General features: G+C 50.7%; 4 protein-coding genes across 5 annotated transcripts; 3 read left to right on the top strand and 1 right to left on the bottom strand.

The window, feature by feature from the left end:
• The first annotated feature begins 76 nt into the window (after window positions 1-76).
• Window positions 77-6906, top strand: WBP2NL (WBP2 N-terminal like). Of its 2 annotated transcripts, none has more exons than XM_052668505.1 (8): window positions 77-220; window positions 2368-2476; window positions 2955-3090; window positions 3901-3993; window positions 4741-4983; window positions 5382-5513; window positions 5853-5929; window positions 6677-6906. In XM_052668505.1, the coding sequence occupies exons 1-8, from the start codon at window positions 93-95 to the stop codon at window positions 6722-6724; spliced, it is 966 nt and encodes a 321-aa protein (XP_052524465.1). In that variant the 5' UTR covers window positions 77-92; the 3' UTR covers window positions 6725-6906. The 2 variants fall into 2 exon arrangements, with proteins under 2 accessions (XP_052524465.1, XP_052524466.1); XM_052668506.1 differs by having other exon boundaries at window positions 5382-5504.
• A 2076-nt stretch (window positions 6907-8982) lies between these two features.
• NAGA (alpha-N-acetylgalactosaminidase) lies at window positions 8983-13286 on the bottom strand. The gene is made up of 8 exons (XM_052668507.1): window positions 13063-13286; window positions 12656-12830; window positions 12384-12561; window positions 12144-12238; window positions 11354-11515; window positions 10858-11055; window positions 10614-10757; window positions 8983-10263 (listed from the first exon to the last, which is right to left on the bottom strand). The coding sequence occupies exons 1-8, from the start codon at window positions 13221-13223 to the stop codon at window positions 10099-10101; spliced, it is 1278 nt and encodes a 425-aa protein (XP_052524467.1). The 5' UTR covers window positions 13224-13286; the 3' UTR covers window positions 8983-10098.
• A 41-nt stretch (window positions 13287-13327) lies between these two features.
• PHETA2 (PH domain containing endocytic trafficking adaptor 2) lies at window positions 13328-18516 on the top strand. The gene is made up of 2 exons (XM_052668400.1): window positions 13328-13413; window positions 13927-18516. The coding sequence occupies exon 2, from the start codon at window positions 14381-14383 to the stop codon at window positions 15134-15136; it is 756 nt and encodes a 251-aa protein (XP_052524360.1). The 5' UTR covers window positions 13328-13413; window positions 13927-14380; the 3' UTR covers window positions 15137-18516.
• A 123-nt stretch (window positions 18517-18639) lies between these two features.
• Window positions 18640-20073, top strand: SMDT1 (single-pass membrane protein with aspartate rich tail 1). The gene is made up of 2 exons (XM_052668420.1): window positions 18640-18835; window positions 19204-20073. The coding sequence occupies exons 1-2, from the start codon at window positions 18689-18691 to the stop codon at window positions 19339-19341; spliced, it is 285 nt and encodes a 94-aa protein (XP_052524380.1). The 5' UTR covers window positions 18640-18688; the 3' UTR covers window positions 19342-20073.
• The last annotated feature ends 121 nt before the right edge of the window (window positions 20074-20194 follow it).

The raw sequence follows: 20194 nt of genomic DNA on the forward strand, positions 1-20194 counted from the left end.
AACCCCACAACAAGCAGCTCCCTGAGGCCAGGCAGCGAGCAGAAATGAAACCACGCCTTCCACAGCGACCGGATGTGACGTCACACAGAGTCATGCGGCGGAAGCGTCAGCCGGATGTGACGTCACACACAGGGAGTCCGGCGGCGGAAGCAGCGGCAGCCATGGCGCTCAATAGGCACCACTCGAAGGAAGGTGGTGTCGTCGTCCCCAATGCTGAGAGGTACCGGCGGGCGGGGGCGGACCCACGGCCACGGGAGAAGCCCTGTGCCGGGCCCGCGGGCGAGGAAAGGGTTCGGGTTGTTGCTGGGCTGCTCTGGGGGCGTTGGGGCCGCGTCTTGTCCTGGGTGGGTAGGGCTGCCCGGCTGTGGTAGTCGCAGCCTGCGCCTCGTGCTGCTCAGGTTAAGGGGCGGTTTGAAGGGTGTTTGAGGTCTCCGGAGAGGGCTGTAGAAGTGGCGAAGGGCCTGGAGGGCAGGGCGTGTGGAGAGCGGCTGTGCTCCCATGGTTGGCTCAGAGCAGAGCTGAGGGGGGACCTGATGGCGGCTGCAGCTCCTCACAGGGAGCGGAGGGGCAGCGCTGAGCTCTGCTCTGTGTGACAGCGACGGGGCCCGAGGGAGCAGCATGGAGCTGCGTCAGGAGAGGGCCGGCTGGGGGTCAGGGTCTGCTGGGGGCCAGCGCACGGCCTCAGGCTGCCGGAGTACAAGGGGCTTCTGGTCCGTGCTGTCTGACATATGGTCTAATTTTTGGGTAATCCAGTATGGAGCCAGGCCACGTAGAGCTCAGGTCTGAGAGCCCAAACTGTTCTCCAGGGCGGTGTTGAGCCATTGGCACTCAGCTGTCCTGTGACAGCCCTGAGTGGGTACAAACCAGCTCAGCAGCATAATCATGCATGGATGGCAGTCTTGCTATTTGTTTATGTGAGTGCTTGGGCAGGAGTAAGCATTAAGTGACCACATAAATTCTTCCCACTGAAGCAAACAAACCTGAAATTCTGCTGTGTTATGTGGTTTGGGAAGTACTCTGGTAAGGTTCTGAGTGTTGAGGAGATAGTTTGTCTTATCTTGGGAGAATATTCCACCTTTGTAACTTGAAAATAGATCTCTGCTGCGTTTGTCACTCCCAGGCATTGACAAAATCTACATATAACTGAATGATAAAGTCCCTGCAGACTTTTTGTCAGGGCTTCCCCCCCGCCTCATTAAAGCTAGACTTCTTAATGTCCTCCTTCTAGGGTAGCAGAATTTTTCAGATATATGTTATTATATATTATGTTTTCTTTTCCCTGAATAGCATGCAGTGTGAAAGTACTGTGCTCTTGGTTGTTTTCACATATCCTGGCCCTGCTGGTTCTTCTCGATGATTTTGTAGTTTCCTGATGTGATCTGTTTTCTACAGTGTACTGATCGGAATATGTAAAATAACTTTAGATCCAGTGTTGAATTTGGGTTTTGTTTTTCCTTTTTCTGTGCCCTTGAACCAAAAAAACACCTCAGATTTTTTACCCACTGAAACAAGCAGCAAACTTGTGGCATCCAAGGTTCTGTTTATTCTGCAGCTTCCTTTACTGAGTGCTATGTTTGGAGTTTGCCCTCTCAGTTCAGTGATGCTCTTTCCCAGAATGATTATTTCAGTTTTCCTTAAAATGTATTTAATTTTTCGGGTCCCTCTGTACCCCTGGTGTTTGCAGTTCCCATCTCTTTGTTCCCACATGATTTTACAAGCAGAGTCTGCTAATGTTCCTGTAGATAACCAACAATAGCAATTACAGTCTTATTGCTGACATTTATGGCTCCTTGTTTTTTGTTGGTTTTTTTTTTGTTTTTTTTGTTGTTTTTTTTTCCTTAGCACAGCAGTCCTCATCACAAATATTTCCTTAAATCATGTGAAGTAGGGTCAGCAGTGAGGGTACTGTGAAGCAATTTCCTCAGCTCATGCAGTAGGTGTGGCATTCAGGCAATTTTGTTTTCCCCTCTGCTGGCCAGTCCTGGATGTGATCATGGAGAGGGGTTTGCTCTGAGGTCTATACCTTGACTTCAGGAGTGGATATCAGAAAGCTCATCCTGTTCTGTGCCCTGCCAGGCTCAGACTCAGGCTGTTGCCTGTGCAAAGAGAGCAATTCCTTTAGCCTCATTCTGGAGGCAGCTTCTCTTCCTCTTGTTTAAAGTTTCCCTTTGTGGAGGAGGAGCAGGGCTTGTCAAAGGTGAGAGGACGAATTCTTCCACTCTGCACGAGTTAACCTTGTGCATCCAAAAGAAAAACTCCAGACCCTGTGTTAGAATTGAGTGTGTTGGGATAATGCTTAGGATTTGTGTGATGGATGTCTGTGCATTAGAGCTGAGGTTGTCTCCAACTAGTCTGATTTCCTCCTAGCATTCTCAAGCAGTGTAAAGATGTGGAGCTCTCCTTCAGTGACGTGACTGGCAAGCCTGAAGCCTTCAAAGGCACCAAGAAAGGAATGCTGTATCTCACACCATACAGGGTAAGTCTGATGCCAACAGGGCTTCCCTTTTCTCCAGGGATCTCATAGGCTTTGGACAACAATCATAGCTGGAGGCAGGAGAAGTGATTTTTGTTATGGGAGGAACCACTGTAAATCCTAGGTAGGAGAAAGACACAGACTCCCCTACTTCCACCAGGCTGTGTCTGTCCCAATCAGCATGTTGTGATTTAATGCAACATGCTAATAGGTAATTACTTCACTGGAAAACTCTCATAAATTATCCTTTAAAATGAAATGTCTGTGTGTGTCCTAAACAGTATGCTGTTTTGGAACCTGCGATGTTCATGTGAGTGAGTCACACCCTCTGATCTGTTTGGTATCCCATTGCATGACTGCTGTGAAACAACACAATATGTTCTGGTAGTAGGGGTTACATTATCTTGTTTTTGGATGCTGCTGCAACTAGAACTCCATAACCTGATTAACTAATTCCAGAGTGTTCCTTCCTGTCTTGCAGATGATCTTCGTGTCCAAGGGCAAGGATCCCATGCTGTCTTTTATGATGCCATTTTATTTGGTGAAAGGGTGCTCTATTGAGCAGCCTGTTTTCTCTGCTAATTACATCAAAGGACAGATTCAGGCTGAGGCAGGAGGTGCGTGTCTGTGCTTCGTAGACTGAACTCTTCCCAGTCCTTTTCTTCTGGATGTGCTTAGTGCACAGGACAGATGGATGGTGTAGCTACAGCAGCACAGTTCACACGTCTATGCTAATGTAACTAGTATCTATTCATCTTTAACCTCACTGTTGCTTTCTGTCCCCCAAATCTAGTAGCTCACTTTTTGCAGGGTGGCTTTTTAATCTTGTCACTTCTGTCTTGCAGTGGACGCCATGCTTACTTGGTTTCTTCCTGTTCTCATTTCCTCCTGTATTTGGCATGGAAGAGTGGACAGTTGGCCATATCACTAGACATTGATGCTGGTTTAAATAGTACCCACTGGTGTTTTCTGGAGGCCAGCAGGCACTTTACAGCTTGGATGTGTTTGCATGCATCTAGAATGCTGCCGTGTGTCACTGATTTAGCTTTCTTTCCTACCTGGTGACGTAACTGTGTTGAGACTTAAAGTCACAGTCATGATCAGACATGGGGGACTGCAGGAGGCCAGGCAGGGATTCAAAGCAAGTCTTCTGGTTCAAAATTTTTCTGTTTTTCTTGGAATTAGTTTATGTGTATTTTGATGGCATCTGGCCTATGCTGTTGATTGCTGTTCCTAACAATGCTTTGTGACTGCGTTGTCTGGATTGTCATAAACCCGCTTTCTCAGACTGAAATCTTTAAAACAGTGGTTTTAAAATATTTCTAAAATGAGAAAGAATAAAAATAAGTTGAACATTAACTGTTTTGCTGTCTTGACTGCTACTGAGGTGGTCAATAATCTATTTCAATTTTAATTCTCTCTCCTAGGTGGCTGGGAAGGGCAGGGAACGTTTAAACTGACTTTCAACAGTGGAGGAGCCATTGAGTTTGGACAGCTGATGTTCAAAGCTGCCTCTAGTGGTAAGAGATCTTCGGAGCCTGTAGTTCTCCTATGGCTGGCTGAGCTGGTTAGGAGGAGGTGCTCTTTTTCACATTCCTGAAGTGTGTGGAGAGGAAGAGAGAATTTACACCGTACATCTTCCACATCAGTGTTTTTTTGTTTGTTGGTGGTTTTTTTTTTTTCGTTTGTTTGTTTTTTTTCAAATCCTTTTTCTTTATTTTGACTTAATGCTTTATGCAATCAGAACTTGCTGGAGTTTGGCTTCTGAGGTGGCTTACCTTTTTCTATGGAGCCTGATATCTCCTGGAGGGGGGGGAATTGAAACACGAGGATGGAAAAACTGATCCCCGTACTTTCCCTCAACTGTAATAGTGAAGTGAGATGGAGGAAATTTTTTGCAGAAAGAAAAAACTAAAAAATTTTATGTTTAAAACTTCTGAAAGGAAAGAGATATAAAATCTATTCTGATAAGGAAATTTTAAAACTATTGGTACTTATTTAAAACAACAGTTTATTCTAGTTAGAGCCATGTATTTGGGTTGTTACTTAATTGCTTGTTTGCAGCTGGCTTCCTTTAGCACCATGTGAGTTTACAGCAAAGCAACTATAGTTTAGTCCTTTTTAAGCACAGTACTTTGCTGTGACTGCGTAGTGAGCATCTCTAGAATTTAGATGATTGGTCTACGTGAATGGGACTATTTTCTTTTTATTCCATGCAGTCAGTTGCAGCAAAAAGATGTCTGACTTAATAAATATGTGCTCTTTAGCTTCCAGTGGAGCTCCTCTCCAGCCCCCTGGCTATGGATACACACCTGTACCTGGAGGGTATTCCCCTGTCCCACCTGCTCCAGGTGGCTATGCACCTGCTCCAGGAGGATATGCACCTGCACCGGGGGGCTATGCTCCTCCTCCACCACCTCCAAATGGTCCTTATCCTTATGCACCACCTCCAATGAATGCATATGGACCTGCTCCCCAGCCCATGGGGTATCCGTATGCCCAGAATCCAGGTATGGAAGTGGTGTGATGATGTGTGGTGGGGTTTGTTGAGTATTAGTTGTAAAAATGTTGATGCTGTGGTGAGGTTTATTGTAGTTTTGTCTCCATCAAGGGTCCTTATCCTTGCAAAGTCTGTCATGGTCTTGGTTACACCTGTGTGTCTCTCTAGTTGCAGCTGAACAGGAGGTAGGAGGTGGGAATGCAGTATGTAGACTGTGCTGCTTCTTGACAGAATTGTTGCCTGCTGGTGTGGCAGGTGTTAGCAAGATGTAAAATTGCAGCTGCCTGCATCCTCACTGAGCTTTCCTCACGGATCCTTCCTCTTGCCCAGGTCTGGGCCTGGGAGCTTGCTGTCCCTCTCTTTTGTCACCGTAGTCCAAAGTATCAGTCTGGTGTCACCTCTTTTCAGGTATTTACCCACCGCTCCCCAACATGAATTCCAGCAGTGTGTTACCTCCTCCTCCCCCCTACTCTGGACCATCTCCTGCAGGACCCTCAGCCCCACCAGCTTCCACACCCTGGGTGGACTCAGGTATGCCAGGTAAGCAGATTTGATACAAAAGGCTGCTCAGGGGTTGGGGCAGCGGGTGACACTGGGAGCACCCAGCTGCTGCTGTTGCAGGAGCTGTTATCTTGATCTGTTATTTGAGATAATGGGTCTTGCAAGGCACTCAGCTCTCAGTTATACAGCTTGTGGTCATCTTTAGCTGGTTTTCAGACTTCCTGAAGTGCTGTGAATTCAAGACAAACTTGCTGTGATAGCTCCTGTCTCTTGGGACATTTCTTGACTCCTCAGAAAAGCTGTGGCTGGGCTGGAGGGTGGGGTGGCTGTGTAAGAAACAGGCCTGCCTTATGTTTGCTCCTTCTCTTTCCTTTCTAGGGAACAGTAAGGCCATGGAAGCTGCTTCCAGTGCGTATTACAACCCTGCTAACCCACACAATGTCTACATGCCCATGGTAAGTACTGTGCCTCTGGTCTGTGTGTGTCTGCTCTTCCATTGCGTAGAGAGGCAAAAGTTTGCTTTCCTAGTGAAGTTTAGAGTGCCTTAATTTTGAAAAAGCACAGAAAATGTTCACTTTCCTGGGAGGAGGCATGGATGACAGTGCCACGAAGACAGTTTGTTAAATCTTTGATCAAGAATGGAGGACATTAAGATTCATCCAGCAGTGGCAGCTTAGTACTTGTCTCATTCTTACGTGCATAAAATAGTTGCATGTACACAGTGAGTAGAGCTCTCTGTTTCTGTAATGTTTGGAAGTGGGAAGAGTTAAAGAAGAACGGATCATATAAGGACAACAGCCTTTGTGTTTTCTCACTTGTGCTTTTTTCTGGGCTGCCTGGGAGAGGTCTGTCATGGTTCAGTGAGTGGCAGCTGGTAAGCAGGTTGTAGCTACATTTGGTGTGGGCTGGGTCAGAGTGAAAGCAGCAGCAGAGACAAAGCCCTGGTAGCGGAGATACAGATTTAAAACAGAGCTTTTGTTATCTATTTTCAAGGGGATGTTCAATGGAAATAATATGGGAGGTAGCATGTATGCTGGAGCATTAACTGATGCTGGAGAGGGATGATGCAGTGCAATGATAGCTTAAAAAACAGCACTCAGATCTGGCAGTAACTTCTTGTAAGTCAAGCCTGAGAATCTCTGAGAAGAGCTCTTCATGAAGCAGGCAGGATTGTTGACTACTCTATCTCTATCTCTTTCCAGGATCAGCCACCTCCTTATGCACCTCCTGAAGATAAGAAAAACAACTAACAGACAGAAATTGCAGCCAGCCTCCCACACTCTCTCTCCCAGAAGACAATTAGGCTGTCACTACCCATGGGGTTAGCGTATCTCTGTGTTTCTCTGTGTATGTACAATGTGTGTAGTGCTGGGCAGCTGAGCATCTGCCCTCCTTAAACGTTAAGTGACTGGCAATACAAGGCAGAACAATAGCACTTTCCTGCTGCTTTGCTTTATCTCATGGGGTCGAAGCACTAACCTTTTGCTCTGCCTTTGGCTTGAGGAGAGAGATGGACTTCTTAAACCAGTAGATCACATCACTAATCTATGAGTCAAATACAAAAGCTGTGGCATCTTGGAGTAAAACTACTTGCAGTGCTGAACTTCTCTTCTGAAGCACCATCAAAGAAGAAAATATAGAAAGCCATGAAGTTTCCTTGCATAAACTGAAAAGGTGTTGAATTTCCTTAAACTGTGGCACAGCTCAGCATGTGATGGGACTCTGGAAATCCCGTGTCGTGCTGGAAGCACATTTCTTTTCCTGTCCTGAACTAACAGTCATGGGGTGACACGCTTGGGAAATGCGTCCTGAGAAGCGCTGAAGCATTTGGGGCTGTGAGCTGGAGATGGACCCCAGCTCAGCACTAGCTCTAGAAGGGTCAATCCTACTGCACTCCTGGGTAGCCAGGGGAGTTTCTGGGCACAGGCTTGCCTGCTTTGGTTGCAGCAGATCATCTGCTAGTATTTCTGTGTCCTTTCCTATTTAACTGTAACCTTACAAAATAGGGAAGTGCTCAGGTGCTGCCCTCCCTGGTGGAGGGCCTGCATTCCCTGATGTCTCCTTGTTTTCTGCTGTGAGGTGCAGCTGTAGATGCTTGGTCATCTGATGCTGCTGGCAAAAGTGCTCTGAGAAATTTAACTGAAAGCAAGCAGCGACCCCCATAAAATCAGCCTGCCTTTGTAGACCTTGAGTAGATCAGCAGGAGTGTGCTGCAGAGCGGTAAGTTGAGCTCTACAGGCACGTGAATTGGCAAGTCTGTATCTGTGCAATGATCCTGTGTCACAGTTATTCTTGCATAGTGGAGTCAAGCTGAGCAGGAATCTGCTGCCTCCAAGCAAAATGTGTTATGTTATGAAGATAACTCAACACTGGCCTTGTCAGGAGATCCCACAGTGCTGGCTCCCTCTGCTGAGGAAGCTTGTGCCACCATGCCTGTGTGATGAGCAAAAAGTGGCTTTTGTCTTTTCCTTAAGCCACAGCAGCCAGGTCATGCATGCCTACACCTGAGCAGCAAGGGTAGGTGCTGTGGAAGTGGGATTTGGTTGCTCGGAGCTGCAGTACTCTGTGTGGTGTTACTAACGCTTGGGTCTCTTGCAGAGGCTGTGGCTGCTCAGCCCCAGCCTTCCTTCCTCTTTAGGACACAGTGCCATTAAGCCTGCTCTGACAAAAGCCCCTCTAGTCTGGTGGAGACCCGTGTGATCCTTTATGTATGGGATAACTGTACTTCTTTTCACAGCCTTCCTACCTTCACAGTGAAGGGGAAGGTCTCTCTTTCCTTTTAACCTATGTGTGTCAGGACCTTCTTGTAAGTCAGGCTTGCGTGGCTTAAATTGTTGAATTCTTAAAGCAGCCCTGCGTGGGGAGGAAGGTAAATTTCCTTAGTTAGAAACACCCCTGATGTTTGAGTTAGAGGTGTTCAGATGACTCTGTATTTTAAAAAGTTTGTAACTTTTGAATTGCACTTTAATACAGAAGCATTGATACTTGCCTGTTCACTGTGGTGTGTGTGCATTGTGTTGACTGTCATTGATCCTGCCTGGTGCCTAGGAAGCTGCAACAGAGGGACCACTGTGGCTGTTCTCAGGTGGTGAGCCAGTTTTCCTCCTGCACAGCCACACTGGAGCCAAGTAATCTGGTGGGGCAGAAGTATTGGCTTCAGCTCTTCTTTGGAGGGGGCAAGGCTGATTTGTGGCATTGTTCTTGTCCAGAACAGATCTCCAGAACTGGTACACTGTGTCCTAGGGCAGGCACCACACTGCTATTGTTTTCTCTAGTACAGGATAAATAGGAAAATGGCAGCTGGTTGTGGACTATGACATCTGAGTTTCCCCTTGTGCCAAGGGAAGCCAGTGCTTTACTGAGCACAATCTAACTACTAGGAAGCCCCCTTCTGCTCACTGCAAGCCAGTCCAATGGGAAGCCATTACTTTTTTTTTTTTCCAGTGTAGTTTGTTGTGTTTTGAGGAACTGACCCTAAAATCCCACATTAATTGAGTAAATCTGAAACAACCAGCACCCTGCTTCCCTTTTATTTCAGTTAAATTGTCAAAATCACCAAAACAAAGCCAGCTTGCACACAAACATGAAATGGACACGTCGTTTCTTTCTAGCACTGCAAAGCATCACATTCAGCATCTTGCTGCCGCACCACAAAGTCTCTGCAAGGGCAGGAATTGTCCACATGGTCCTCTAAGAAGGGGAGTGGGCTTCTAGCCCTCATTTGTCATCTGAATAGAATGGGGAAGTTCCATTTCTCACTAATTTTAAAATATGGTGATTTCCTGCTTTGAGGTTAAACCTTGTATGTGTCTGTCTGGGTTGCCCTGTCCTTGGCGGGGTGATTTGGTTGAGTGTTGCACCCCTCCTGGGGTGCTCGAGGGAGGTCACAGCCCACCTGAGCCCCTCCTCTGTGGATCCTTCTGAGCCCCTTCTATTTGTGCAGTCTGCCTTTCAAAGGAGGAGCCTTTCCCTGAGAAATGCTGGAGGGTTCAGCCTCACAAGACCGAGATGCAAGTTGGCCAGCACCCACGAGCATCTCCCAGCTTAAGACCACCAAAAACAAGCAGCAGTATCTTCCAGACACCACTTGTGCACGATGCACTATGGCTCTGCAATTTTTCATGCTAACACCATAGTGAGGCTACTGGGATTGCGCATGGACAACTCACGTTTTGCTCTGCTGTAATCAGAGCAAGTTCAATACAGTGCTGGCACACGTTTTGTTTAGGTTTCTTTTTCATAGCATGCAGACTATGCTGTAGTGGTATTGCCTGCTGATCCTGCTGTCAGACAGACAACCTGGCCCCAGGAGCTCCTGGTCTGGGGATGGTGCCTGGGAAGAGAGGTGCAGCCCTGTGGACAGCCCTTTGTCCTAAGCCAAGCAAGGGAAAAAAGGCGACCACATCTGGTCCTGAAGGATGGTCACTGGGGGCACTCCTCTTCCACAGGAGGACCTCAGAGTGCTTTGCATGCCCTCCGGAGGGAGTAACAAGAACACATGGAATGAGTAGAAATCATCAGGTAGTGCCAGAGGAGCAAACTGCATGTTTTCCCCCAACCACACCAGAATAAGGCACTTGAGCAGCAGTGAGATGTGTCCTGGGGCTCCTAGTGGCCGTGGGCCTCACAGAAGGGGCAGGCGGAAGGCCCCCCCTGGGGCCTGCTGCTGGATGAGCCGCGCTTTGGGACACAGGTACCACATCACTACCCCTGAGGGGTTGATGATCACTGTGAAGTTGTCTCCGGTCTTCAGACCACCAATGATCTTTCCACTGTACACATCTTGCACCTGGAAGAGACAGCGGGTACAGACCTTCACCTTGAGGTCCTTCCAGAGTCAGGTCTTAGAATCATTAAGTTTGGAAAAGACTGCTGAGACCCAACCACCAACCCGTCACACCATGCCCACCCACTAGCCATGTCTCTCAGTGCCACATACACGTTGCCTGAATGCCTTCAGGAATGGTGACTCCATCGCCTCTCTGGGCAGTCTGTTCCAGCACAGCACCACTCTTTTGGATAAGTTGTTTTTCATATCCAACCTGAACCTCCCCTGGCACAACCCACCCAAAATGCAGTGGTGCCAGCAGTGGGAAGCTGGAAGGAGGGCTGCAGGCATAGGGTGCCCTCAGGGCTCACCTCATACACTGCTCCCTCGGGGAAGCCAAGCTTGGCCAGACTGGTGGTGTAGCGGAAGGGCACGTCTGTCCTCCGGCTGAAGAAGACTAGGGCACTGGCGGCCTGAGACAGCGGGCGCAGGAACACCTCAATGTGGGATTTCTCCTATGGTGAGGACAGACAGGTGAGACAGACCCTAATGCCCACATCACTCCTCATGTTCTTCTGCCTATGTTCTCCCAAACATGTACGTCCTTCCCCTAACCTTGATGATCCTGCGCCCCTGGATTCCCAGGGGGTCCTGGTTTATCTGGATCATCAGGCGGTTCTGCAAGATCTCCTTGGCACTTGGCGAGATAGTGCGCAGGTCAGTGGACATGAGGAGCGGAGCTGCCATGATAGTCCACAAGGCCATTTGGGAGCGTGACTGCTCGTAGCTGAGACCGAAGTTTCCAATGATGAGCTGCAGGGGAAAGAAGGCAAAGGTTGTGAAAAGGGTGAAAAGCATGTCCACGTGTCCTGCCTGCTGATGCTGCAGCCTGTATGGTAGGAGCAAGCATGGCAAGCTTCACAAGTATTACTGCTTCCCTACAGCCAGGACATCCATCTTTGCTAGGCACTAAGGAATTGGCCCACACAAAAGCACCTGATGATGCCCTTCGATTCAAAACTCCCTTCCACTCAGGCTGAGCAGATGAAGGACAGTGACACCTGTGCTATAGGACAGGCATAGTCAGGGGGTGATGGGTGCATTGCCATACCATGTCTGGGTCGTTCCAGTGGCCAGGGCCAGCAGCCAGCTGCAACACATCCTGGTTTGTGAAGAACCAGTCCACAATGGAAAGCACGCTGTCCCATGAGTCCTGGATGTCATCGTAGTTCCGCCACAGGTTGCAGATCTCCCCCAGGAGGGTGTAGTTCACCTAGAGGAGAGCACGGAGTCAGACAAGATGGAGGCTGTGCATGGGGGCACTGGACACCTCAGGTGGAGGCAGGGAGAAGGGGCAGTAGAACTTGTTGGGAGGTGCAGCATCGAGAGGGTGTTTGCAAGCCAGAAGGATCTGGGGAAAGGCAACATCATGTGATTAAGGAAGACAGAGTCATATCCCAGTACAAATGGACTCATCCCAGTATAACAGAACATCTGTCAAAACAACCACAGAAGCTATGAGGCTATAAGATCAGCTGCAAGAAGGGAACATGAGCAGCTTGGGATTGATTCTGAAAGTGCAAAGGGATAAAATGAATAAAGTGCCAATGCACTCAGCTCTCAAAAAGCGTTACAAAGAGAAACACCCACTGGGGAGGACCAGAAGTGTCATTTCAAGCATTTAAGCCAGAAAGAACCAGTCTTAGCAGAACAGGCTGTCAAGATCAATGCCACACAAGCTGAGCATGTCCCATGGCCTTCTCCACACTTCCATCAGCCAGCTGTGTCAGGAATCCTGAATGGCCAAGGAAGTCTGGCAGGAGGCCATGTCCCACCAGAAGTGGAGCAGTAAGAGGGATGTAGCACACAGGCTGGACAACAAAAAGTGGGACAGCACTCACCTTGGGAGGCAGCCCTCCCTGGTAGGCTGGCCAGCTGCAGGAGTAGATGATGGGGCGGCCAGTGGCGTTCAAGGCCCTTGCCATTTCTGGGTAGCCTTTGGGAGAGAAGGAAACTGGTGAAGGAGATGGATGACCAGAAGAAATGTGAGGGAGGAAATGAAGCCAAGTGTCCAGTAGATGGGCAGCCTCTCTGAGCCAAGCAGTGAGTGGACAACCACCAGCCAACAACACAGCTGTTACCCTGTGCCTGCTCCTTCCCTGATGAGTAGCACCCATCCAGCTTCAGCATGTCCACGCCCCACTCAGCAAAGGTCCTTGCATCCTGCCCAATACGGTCCAGTGTAGTGCCCGGGTATCCCCCGCAGGTGAGTGTGCCCAGGTCACCGTAAATGCCCAGCTTCAAGCCTCGGGCATGGACCTGTAAGGAGAGATGGGGACGAGGGGATCCCAGGTGCCTTTCAGGGACCAAGCTCTGTCCGTTCCAGAGAGGCACAGATGTGGAGGTCACTCACATAGTCAGCCAAGGCCTTAATGCCCCGGGGGAACCTCTCGGGGTCAGGCACCAGCTGCCCCTCAGCATCACGCTGCTTGGCGGCCCAGCAGTCATCGATATTGACATACTTGTAGCCCAGCTCCCGCCAGCCATCCTCTGCTAGCCGGTCTGCCATCTCCATGAAGAGCATCTCACTGCAGGACAGGAGACATGACCGGTGGAAACTCCGCCACCGTGGTACCTTAGGGGCCGTCCGGGGCTCTGGCAGTCACCGCACAGTGACTTCAGCCGTGCAGAATGGCTCCAGGCTCGTTCCTTGGAGAAACAGCACATGGACACCCCGCACAGCCCGTCTGCAGCCTTCACCTTTGGGGACCTCCAGCAGCAGTGGGGTATCCAAACCCCCGGTACGGCGCTCCCTATTACCTGATGCACTGGCGAGGCTCCTCCCGGCAGTTCACGTTGCAGCGGAACCGCTCCCAGGCCAGCCAGCCCATAGGCGGGGTGCGCGCCAGCCCGTTCTCCAGCCCGCGGGCGGGCAGCGCCAACAGTACAGCCAGGACCGCCGCAACCGCCGGGACCCCCATCCCCGCCGCAGCCTCCGCCGGGGCACGTCGACAGCCTTCCCCCGCCCGGCCCGCTCACATGACACCGCATCACCTGACCGCCCGCTCCGCCTCCCGCTCGACCCGGCCCGGCCCCCGAGCGCAGCGGGGCCGCCCGGCACCCGCCCCGCTGCCCGGCGCCGGGAGCGCCGCCGCGGAGGAAGGGCCGGAGGTGAGCCGGGCCGGGGCTGTGTCCCCGTGTCCTCAGCCCTGCAGCGGGCACAGAGGGAGGGGAGGGGTCCGGGAAATGGTCTGAGGGTTGGGGGGCGTTGTGCGAGGAGGGGCTGCTCCCGTGGAGCGTTCCGCAGCTTCACGCCCGTATGATGAGCTTCGCTTCGCTCGCAGAGTCGCCCACAGCTGCCATGCAGGCCATGCTTGGTGAAAGCGCTTTCTTTTTTTCAACTAAAACCAAAGCGAACCCACAGGAGCCAAGTAGAGTTCAGAATCAGGCTGTGAGGCTGATTGTGATCGTGTCGCAGGAGAAAACCAGCACTCAGCTGCGTCTGCAGGCAGTGCGAGGTCCTGAGCTGGAACTGGGCTTGGCATCGGAGCCCATGAAAGTGTCCTGGGCTTTGCAAATATTTAGCAGTGGGAGCCATGCAGCTCTTTGCTCTTACAGTCCTTGTGCAGCTCGTTGCTCTTGTTCTGGTGTTTGATGACTCTCCCCTGCCTTTTCTTGTAACAGGTATGGAGCTCTGTACAGTGGAGCTCCAGAGGCGCTCATCAAGAAAGCAGCTGGCCCAAGGAAGACGTCACGGGGTCACAGTCTGACCCACCGAGCCACATGGCTTAGGGCAGTGCTGGCTGCAGTGCTGGGTGACAGCAGTGCTATGGGATGCCGGTGGGGCTGCACAGTCCTGAGCGTAGATGCGGAGAGGATGCTGAAACAGAGATCCTAGAGCATCTGAAAATGCCCTCTTCCCACATCCTACAACACAAGAGAAAGCAAGATGACTGCTTGCTGTTTCTTCAGTGTGCTCCATAAAAACCCTGCAAAGTAGGTCACTGGCAGGGGAGGAAACAAAGCAGCATCTCTGAAGGAGGCAGTGCTGTGGTGGTGGGCCTGGAGATTATCCCTGCAGCTGCTGTACTTGTTGGATGGACAACACACAGCACTGAGCTAACCGTTCTCTGTGGCCATGAAGCTGAATGAGCGGAGCGTGGCCCACTACGCCACCTGTGACTCGCCCACTGACCACGCCGGCTTCCTGCGCAAGCGTGTGGAGCGGCACCACCACCATGGTCACCATGGCACCTCCTACCAGCGCCGATGGTTTGTCCTCAAGGGCAACCTCCTCTTCTACTTTGAGGAGCGGGAGAGCCGGGAGCCTGTGGGGCTGGTGGTGCTGGAGGGCTGCACCGTGGAGCTCTGCGAGGCTGCCGAGGAATTCGCCTTTGCCATCCGCTTTGACGATGCTGGTGCCAAGGCCTACGTGCTGGTGGCCGATGGGCAAGCCGCCATGGAGGCCTGGGTGAAAGCGCTCTCACGGGCCAGCTTCGACTACATGCGGCTGGTGGTGCGGGAGCTGGAGAAGCAGCTGCAGGAGGCCTGCACCAGCTTGGCTGCGTGCCGCAAGTCACCACGGAGGTCCTCCTCAGGCAGGAGGCGTCACCTCTCCAACCCCGCCCTGCCGCCTGTCCAGGAGAAACAGCATGCCCTGGAGAACGGGTACTCCACGTGGGGCAGCAGCCCTGACCGCGATGGGGGGCACACAAAGCCCCCACCCCTGCCTCCACGCCGACGCTCAGCCGCAGGATCCTCGGTGCCCACCTTGCAGGAGAGCCCGGTGTCACCAGAGACGACCTGCTTTGCCAAGCTGCACCACTGGTATGGGCAGGAGATCGCGGCACTGAGGCAGGAGTGGCAGGAGAGGCAGAAGAGGGGGCACCCATGAGATGGGACACAGAGCCAGAGCAGAGCGAGGCACGCTGTTTGCCCCTTCCCTCACCGGCTGCCTCCATGCAGGAGGGCCTTTGTGCTCCCTAGGACTCAGCGTACCAATGGGCCTCATTCTCTTTCCATGGATATGACCACGCTCAGTGCCCTGCTGTCCTTACATGGTGGATGCTCTGGGCGTTTCATCATCCAGTTTGGTTTTGTTTCTCAGTGTGGAAGTTTGCACAGGTCAGCATTTATTATTGTCTGTGATGTTGCGCTGAAGCCCTTCTGCTTTTGCTCTTTGGCTGCAGAAAAAATTGACTCTTGTGAAATGCCTCCAGTGGGCTGCTGGCCTCAGGGTGCCTACAGCTTTATGCCTGGTTAGCTGCACGTGAGCTTTAGGAGGACAAAGATGCCATGGCTTTGGCTGGCCCAGGAGCCATGGCTCATCATGATGAGTGCCCGTTTGATCTGACCATGCTGCTGGCACAGGCTGCTCTTCCTGGGGCTTCTGGTTGGGTGCCAGAGCTCTGCAGAGCTCCATGAGCAGCCTCCCCAGCAGGGTGGGGAACAGGGCAGTGTACTGAGCCACAGCACAGCTGTGTTTGCAAACATCATCATTTTTTTAACTTTCAGCTACCCTAATGCCTCATCCCTGCCGTCTCTCCCTAGGAGCGTCCATAAGCAAGGCTTATGGGGAGGGCAGAACGAAAGATGGGCTTTGATCTGAATGGTGGCAAGGATCACAAGCTCCTCGATACTTTGACTAACTAGCTGTAGCCAAGCCTGTGCATTCCTCTGGCTCAAGTTTTCCCTGTTGAAAAAGAGGAATGCTAAAGGCTGCCTGCCTTCATGGGGTGAATTTATCAGCCTCTGCACAGACCACAGAAAGTGCCATATAGGGCTCTGGCAGCTAGTCAGATGCAGGAGACAGTGCAGAGAAGCGCTCGTGTGAGGTCTTTTTTGATGTGATCATGATGGTGTGTTTGAGGCACTGTGGGGAAGCTGGGCTGAGCCACACAGTTGGAGTAGAGGAAGGATATCAGTACGCTCCTGAGAAGTGGCTGGCCCTAAGAACACCAGAGGTAAAGGAGTGAATTACTGTGGCTTCCCAGCCTCATGTGCCAGCAGTGTTTGTACTTGTCTTGCCCTAAAAGCCATATGATCTCCTACCAAAGCCAGATCTTGTCCTGCTGGGGCTTCCCTCCTACTCTCTCTCAGAATCATGGGGCTGACTGCAGGAGCACATCCCATACACTTACCTGCTAGGTCAGAACCCTTAACCAAAGGCCAACGGTACATTACGCAGTGCTGAGTGCAGCAGCCCAAGGATTAGAATCCTCTGTAGTGGTTGTTTATAAATATCTTTCCTTATCTTCTTGGCAAGGGCTGCTTTTCAAAGCAGAAAAACGCACAAAAATGCCTTTTTTTCTCCTCTAACAGCATTAAGCTTGTTTTTATTGCCCTGTTCTGTTAAGGAGTGATGCTAGGAAAACAGCAGGCTGTGCCATAGCATGACATGGGTAACCATTTACCTTTCTGGACCTGAATGTGCTCAGCCTCACACTCTGCTATAACCTCTAGAGGTTGTCAGAGGCAGAAATCAAATGGCTTCCATTCACTTTTGGTGCCTTTGAAAATCCCTCTAGTAGTTTTGGATGACAATCTTCCTGCCTAGCCATGGTGTGTTAGCATCAGACCTTAAATCAGGTCTGACATTGGGCAGTGGGAATGTAACCTCTACATACAAATGGTGCAATCCAATAATCTCTAGTTTATGTCTGCATTTCTCCATAGCAGAGAAATTAAAGGTTGGGAGGATTTTGTTGTTCGCTTTTTAAGAGAAAACAGGACAGGAGGGCCAGGAGTGGGACTGTGTCCCATCAGGAGTCATTGGGATTCCCAGCAGCAACATCAGGAATGGTGCCACCTCCCCATTGTGGGTTTTCAGGGCTGGGTCAGATGTAGATTGCCTCTTTCTTCTTTTTTAATGCAATACAGAAAGAATCTTCCTGATGTCTCAGACTCACACAAGACAGTTTGATAGCAAAGATTTACCTTCCAAAATAAAATGTACTGGGAGTCCCTACATGAGACTCAAGAATGAGGAGAGACTTGAAGGAGAAAATAGATTAACAAAGCCAGTTCAGTCAGAACTGGACCTGAAACAGCACTATTCATATGCAGGCAGTTTCACTTTTTAAAGAAGCTTAGTTTGTTTTAATGAGCCAGGATTGCACCAGTAACACTGCTAAGGAGCTTATATTTAATGCCTAATCTGCCCTGTTTAAACCAGACAATATCCACACCACCTGGCTTTGCTTTAGCAAATATTCCAGCTAAATCCTAAATCCTGCAAATGAGGAGATGGGTTTTCCTTCCTGTCTGACTGCATTTGGAGTAATGCTGTGTTTTATTCTGCAGCACTGAGAAGAAAACGGCAGAATCATGCCAAATATCTGTGTGCAGCCTGACACCTTTGGTAGTGCTCCTCAAAAGTGCTGTGGGATTTCGGGTGCACTCGTCAGGGCTACCTCTCAGCCCCATTGCAGAGCAGGGACGCCTCTTTTGGGGCTAATAAGAGCTTCCCACTTTCTCTTATTGTTATTGTTATTATTATTATTATTATTATTTTTAATAGAAAATGTGTGGCCAGAAGGATCTTTAGCAATGGGAGACAGAGTGTTTTAAAGCTGCAAGGCTGCTCTTCTTACAGTCCTGAAGGGATTTTGGAGGGTTTTCCCTAAAGAAATATTGCAGAAGTGATGGGAAAAAAAATGCTTGAATCTGGATGGTTTAATTTAAAGTAATTTGAAGACCAAAAGCGGGAGCGAGGCTGTGATTCCAGGACAGCTTTGCCAGTAAGGGAGCCCAACGTGTCAAACAAAACATGGATGGAATCCTTGCAGCTTTCTGGGGACAGGATTTCAGCTCAGGCCCACAACGTATCACTGTGCGCACATGTATGCTTCATAGAACAGCCACTCTGATGCTTTCTCTTTGCTCTGAAGTCAAGCCCCAGAGGTAAGGCTGACCCAGTCTCCCAGTGGCCACCAGCAGCCAACTGATGGCACTGTGGTTTGGGATGGCCAAACACCTGGTGGTACCGCAGTCACTGTGTCCATAAAGGGGCTGGCTCAGCCCAGGAACCTGAGAGAAACCCCGTGCTGATGGGTGCCGGGGTCCCTGCGGAGCACAGGTAACACTACAGGCGGTTCGCCCAAGCCGCCCTCTGTGGAGGTGCTTCTATGCTGACTACAGACCGCGTTCTTCTTTCTAAGGGGCGGGTTTGCGTGAGCCTTTTTTTACATGCAGAACTTGTGTGTGTTATTATACATTTCAGTTACCGTTTGTATTTTATGCTATCTAACTGAATAAACAGTTTGGTATTCGTAATTCCGCGTCACCACCAAAACTCCCACAGGCGCAATAAGGCGTTCCGTCAAACCGGGGGGGGAGGGGGGGGAGTGGGAAAGCCGCAGCCACGCATGCGCGGCACCGCCTCCCACCCTCCGTTCGACTCTCGCGAGAGCGTCGAGACCCGGCCCGGCCCTGACAGCGAGGGACGATGGCAGCGGTGGGCGGGCGGCTCCTGGTGGCTGGCGCGGGACGGGCGCGGGGCAGAGGGCTGCGCCAGGCTCCAGCCGCATCTCTGGTGCCGTCCCGGAGCGCCACGGTCACCCGCAGCGGAGCCATTTTGCCTAAGCCGGTTAAGGTGAGCGAGCGGGCGAGAGCGGCGGGGGCGTCGTAGGTCCAGCGGTGGCCAATCAGGGCGGGAGTTCCCGTTGTGGGCGGGGGCAGAGGGATTGAGTGGCGGGCGTTAGGCCAATGAGCGGCGCGGCTGCGGGCGGGGTGGGGTCGGGAGCGGCGTCCCGGACCCTCAGCGCCGGCCTGTTTCGGGGCGATGAAGTGGTGGTACTCACTGCTGCTGGGCCCTTCGCCGTGGGGTGAAACGCCGCTGCCCCCTGCTGGCCTTCCTTCCCGCGGCTTAGCCTGGCCCGAAGCTCCCATAGAGTTGCAAAAGTTAATCCACTGTGACGCTGGCTGAAAAAAATGCATCATTTCTCGGTTGGATCCTTGTAGACGCCCTTTGGCCTCCTGAGAGTGTTCAGCGTTGTGATCCCGTTCCTGTATGTCGGGACGCAGATCAGTAAGAACTTCGCAGCCCTGCTGGAAGAACACGACATCTTCGTCCCAGAGGATGACGACGACGATGACTAAAGGGTACGGGAATGGCACGACTGTCTCCAGGGGTGCCACTACTGGTGCTTCTGTTTGCCATGGTGCTGGGACACAGCCCTGTAGGGAGTGCAGGCAGCAGCTGTGGTTGAAGCTGAGGACATGAACAGCTGCGCTGCCACTGGCTGTGAGCTTTTTGGTTCCTCTGTAAGCAAGTAGGCTGGATGTATGTACTTTCCTTCATCTGATGTGATTCCATCTGGTTTGTCCTTTTGTGTAAGATTTTACTTTGGGTGTTATTTCATTATATCCAGCAGTGTTGTTTTATAGTCATGTGTGCAGTGTGCAGCTAAAAACAAGTTTGCAGAGATCTCAGTCGCTCGTTAGAAACTTGTTTTTTGCAAATTGCCACCTTGCCTAGTTTGTGGGAAGGAATATGGCTGCAGATTGCTATGGCATATATCTGAAGAGTAATGTCTTTTTACTCTGTTTGCAGAACTGTAATTGAAGAACAGAAGGGAGGAAACCATTGACAGACAGACATAGTGCCAGCATCTGCCATCCATGTTTTGTCCTTCTTCAAGAGGACGGGGGGGCATTACATCCCCTTTGCCAGTGAATGTCCTGCACTTGTATGTATATGAAAAATCTATAGATCAGGGTTGAAATAAGTGCTTCATAAGCTCTGCATCCTTGCACATACACACTCCAACCTCATAAAGAACTGCGTGGGATTCCTTATATTAGCAATATATTAAAGAACAAGACATTTGAGGGGTTTTTTTTGTGTGTGTTTTTTTAGATTATTGGCTATGACCTAGAACTTCTATCTTACCCTTTCTACCTCCACAAGTCAGTTCCAGTGAGTACTCTCTTCATATTTATTTTCTCTTTG

Source organism: Tympanuchus pallidicinctus, unplaced genomic scaffold (genome assembly GCF_026119805.1).
Source record: "Tympanuchus pallidicinctus isolate F22 unplaced genomic scaffold, pur_lepc_1.0 scaffold8, whole genome shotgun sequence".
NCBI lineage: Eukaryota > Metazoa > Chordata > Aves > Galliformes > Phasianidae > Tympanuchus > Tympanuchus pallidicinctus.

Bases quoted from the DNA above. Each gene is read 5' to 3' on its own strand.
- WBP2NL (XM_052668505.1), top strand. From the start codon at position 93: ATGCGGCGGAAGCGTCAGCCGGATGTGACGTCACACACAGGGAGTCCG. The intron at 221-2,367 runs GTACCGGCGGGC...ATTTCCTCCTAG, and splicing joins GTCGTCCCCAATGCTGAGAG to CATTCTCAAGCAGTGTAAAG. The intron at 2,477-2,954 runs GTAAGTCTGATG...CCTGTCTTGCAG, and splicing joins TGTATCTCACACCATACAGG to ATGATCTTCGTGTCCAAGGG.
- NAGA (XM_052668507.1), bottom strand. From the start codon at position 13,223: ATGGGGGTCCCGGCGGTTGCGGCGGTCCTGGCTGTACTGTTGGCGCTG. The intron at 11,056-11,353 runs GTATGGCAATGC...TTTCCCCTGCAG, and splicing joins ACTGGAACGACCCAGACATG to CTCATCATTGGAAACTTCGG. The intron at 10,264-10,613 runs GTGAGCCCTGAG...TGTCTCTTCCAG, and splicing joins CCGAGGGAGCAGTGTATGAG to GTGCAAGATGTGTACAGTGG.
- PHETA2 (XM_052668400.1), top strand. From the start codon at position 14,381: ATGAAGCTGAATGAGCGGAGCGTGGCCCACTACGCCACCTGTGACTCG.
- SMDT1 (XM_052668420.1), top strand. From the start codon at position 18,689: ATGGCAGCGGTGGGCGGGCGGCTCCTGGTGGCTGGCGCGGGACGGGCG. The intron at 18,836-19,203 runs GTGAGCGAGCGG...GGATCCTTGTAG, and splicing joins TTTTGCCTAAGCCGGTTAAG to ACGCCCTTTGGCCTCCTGAG.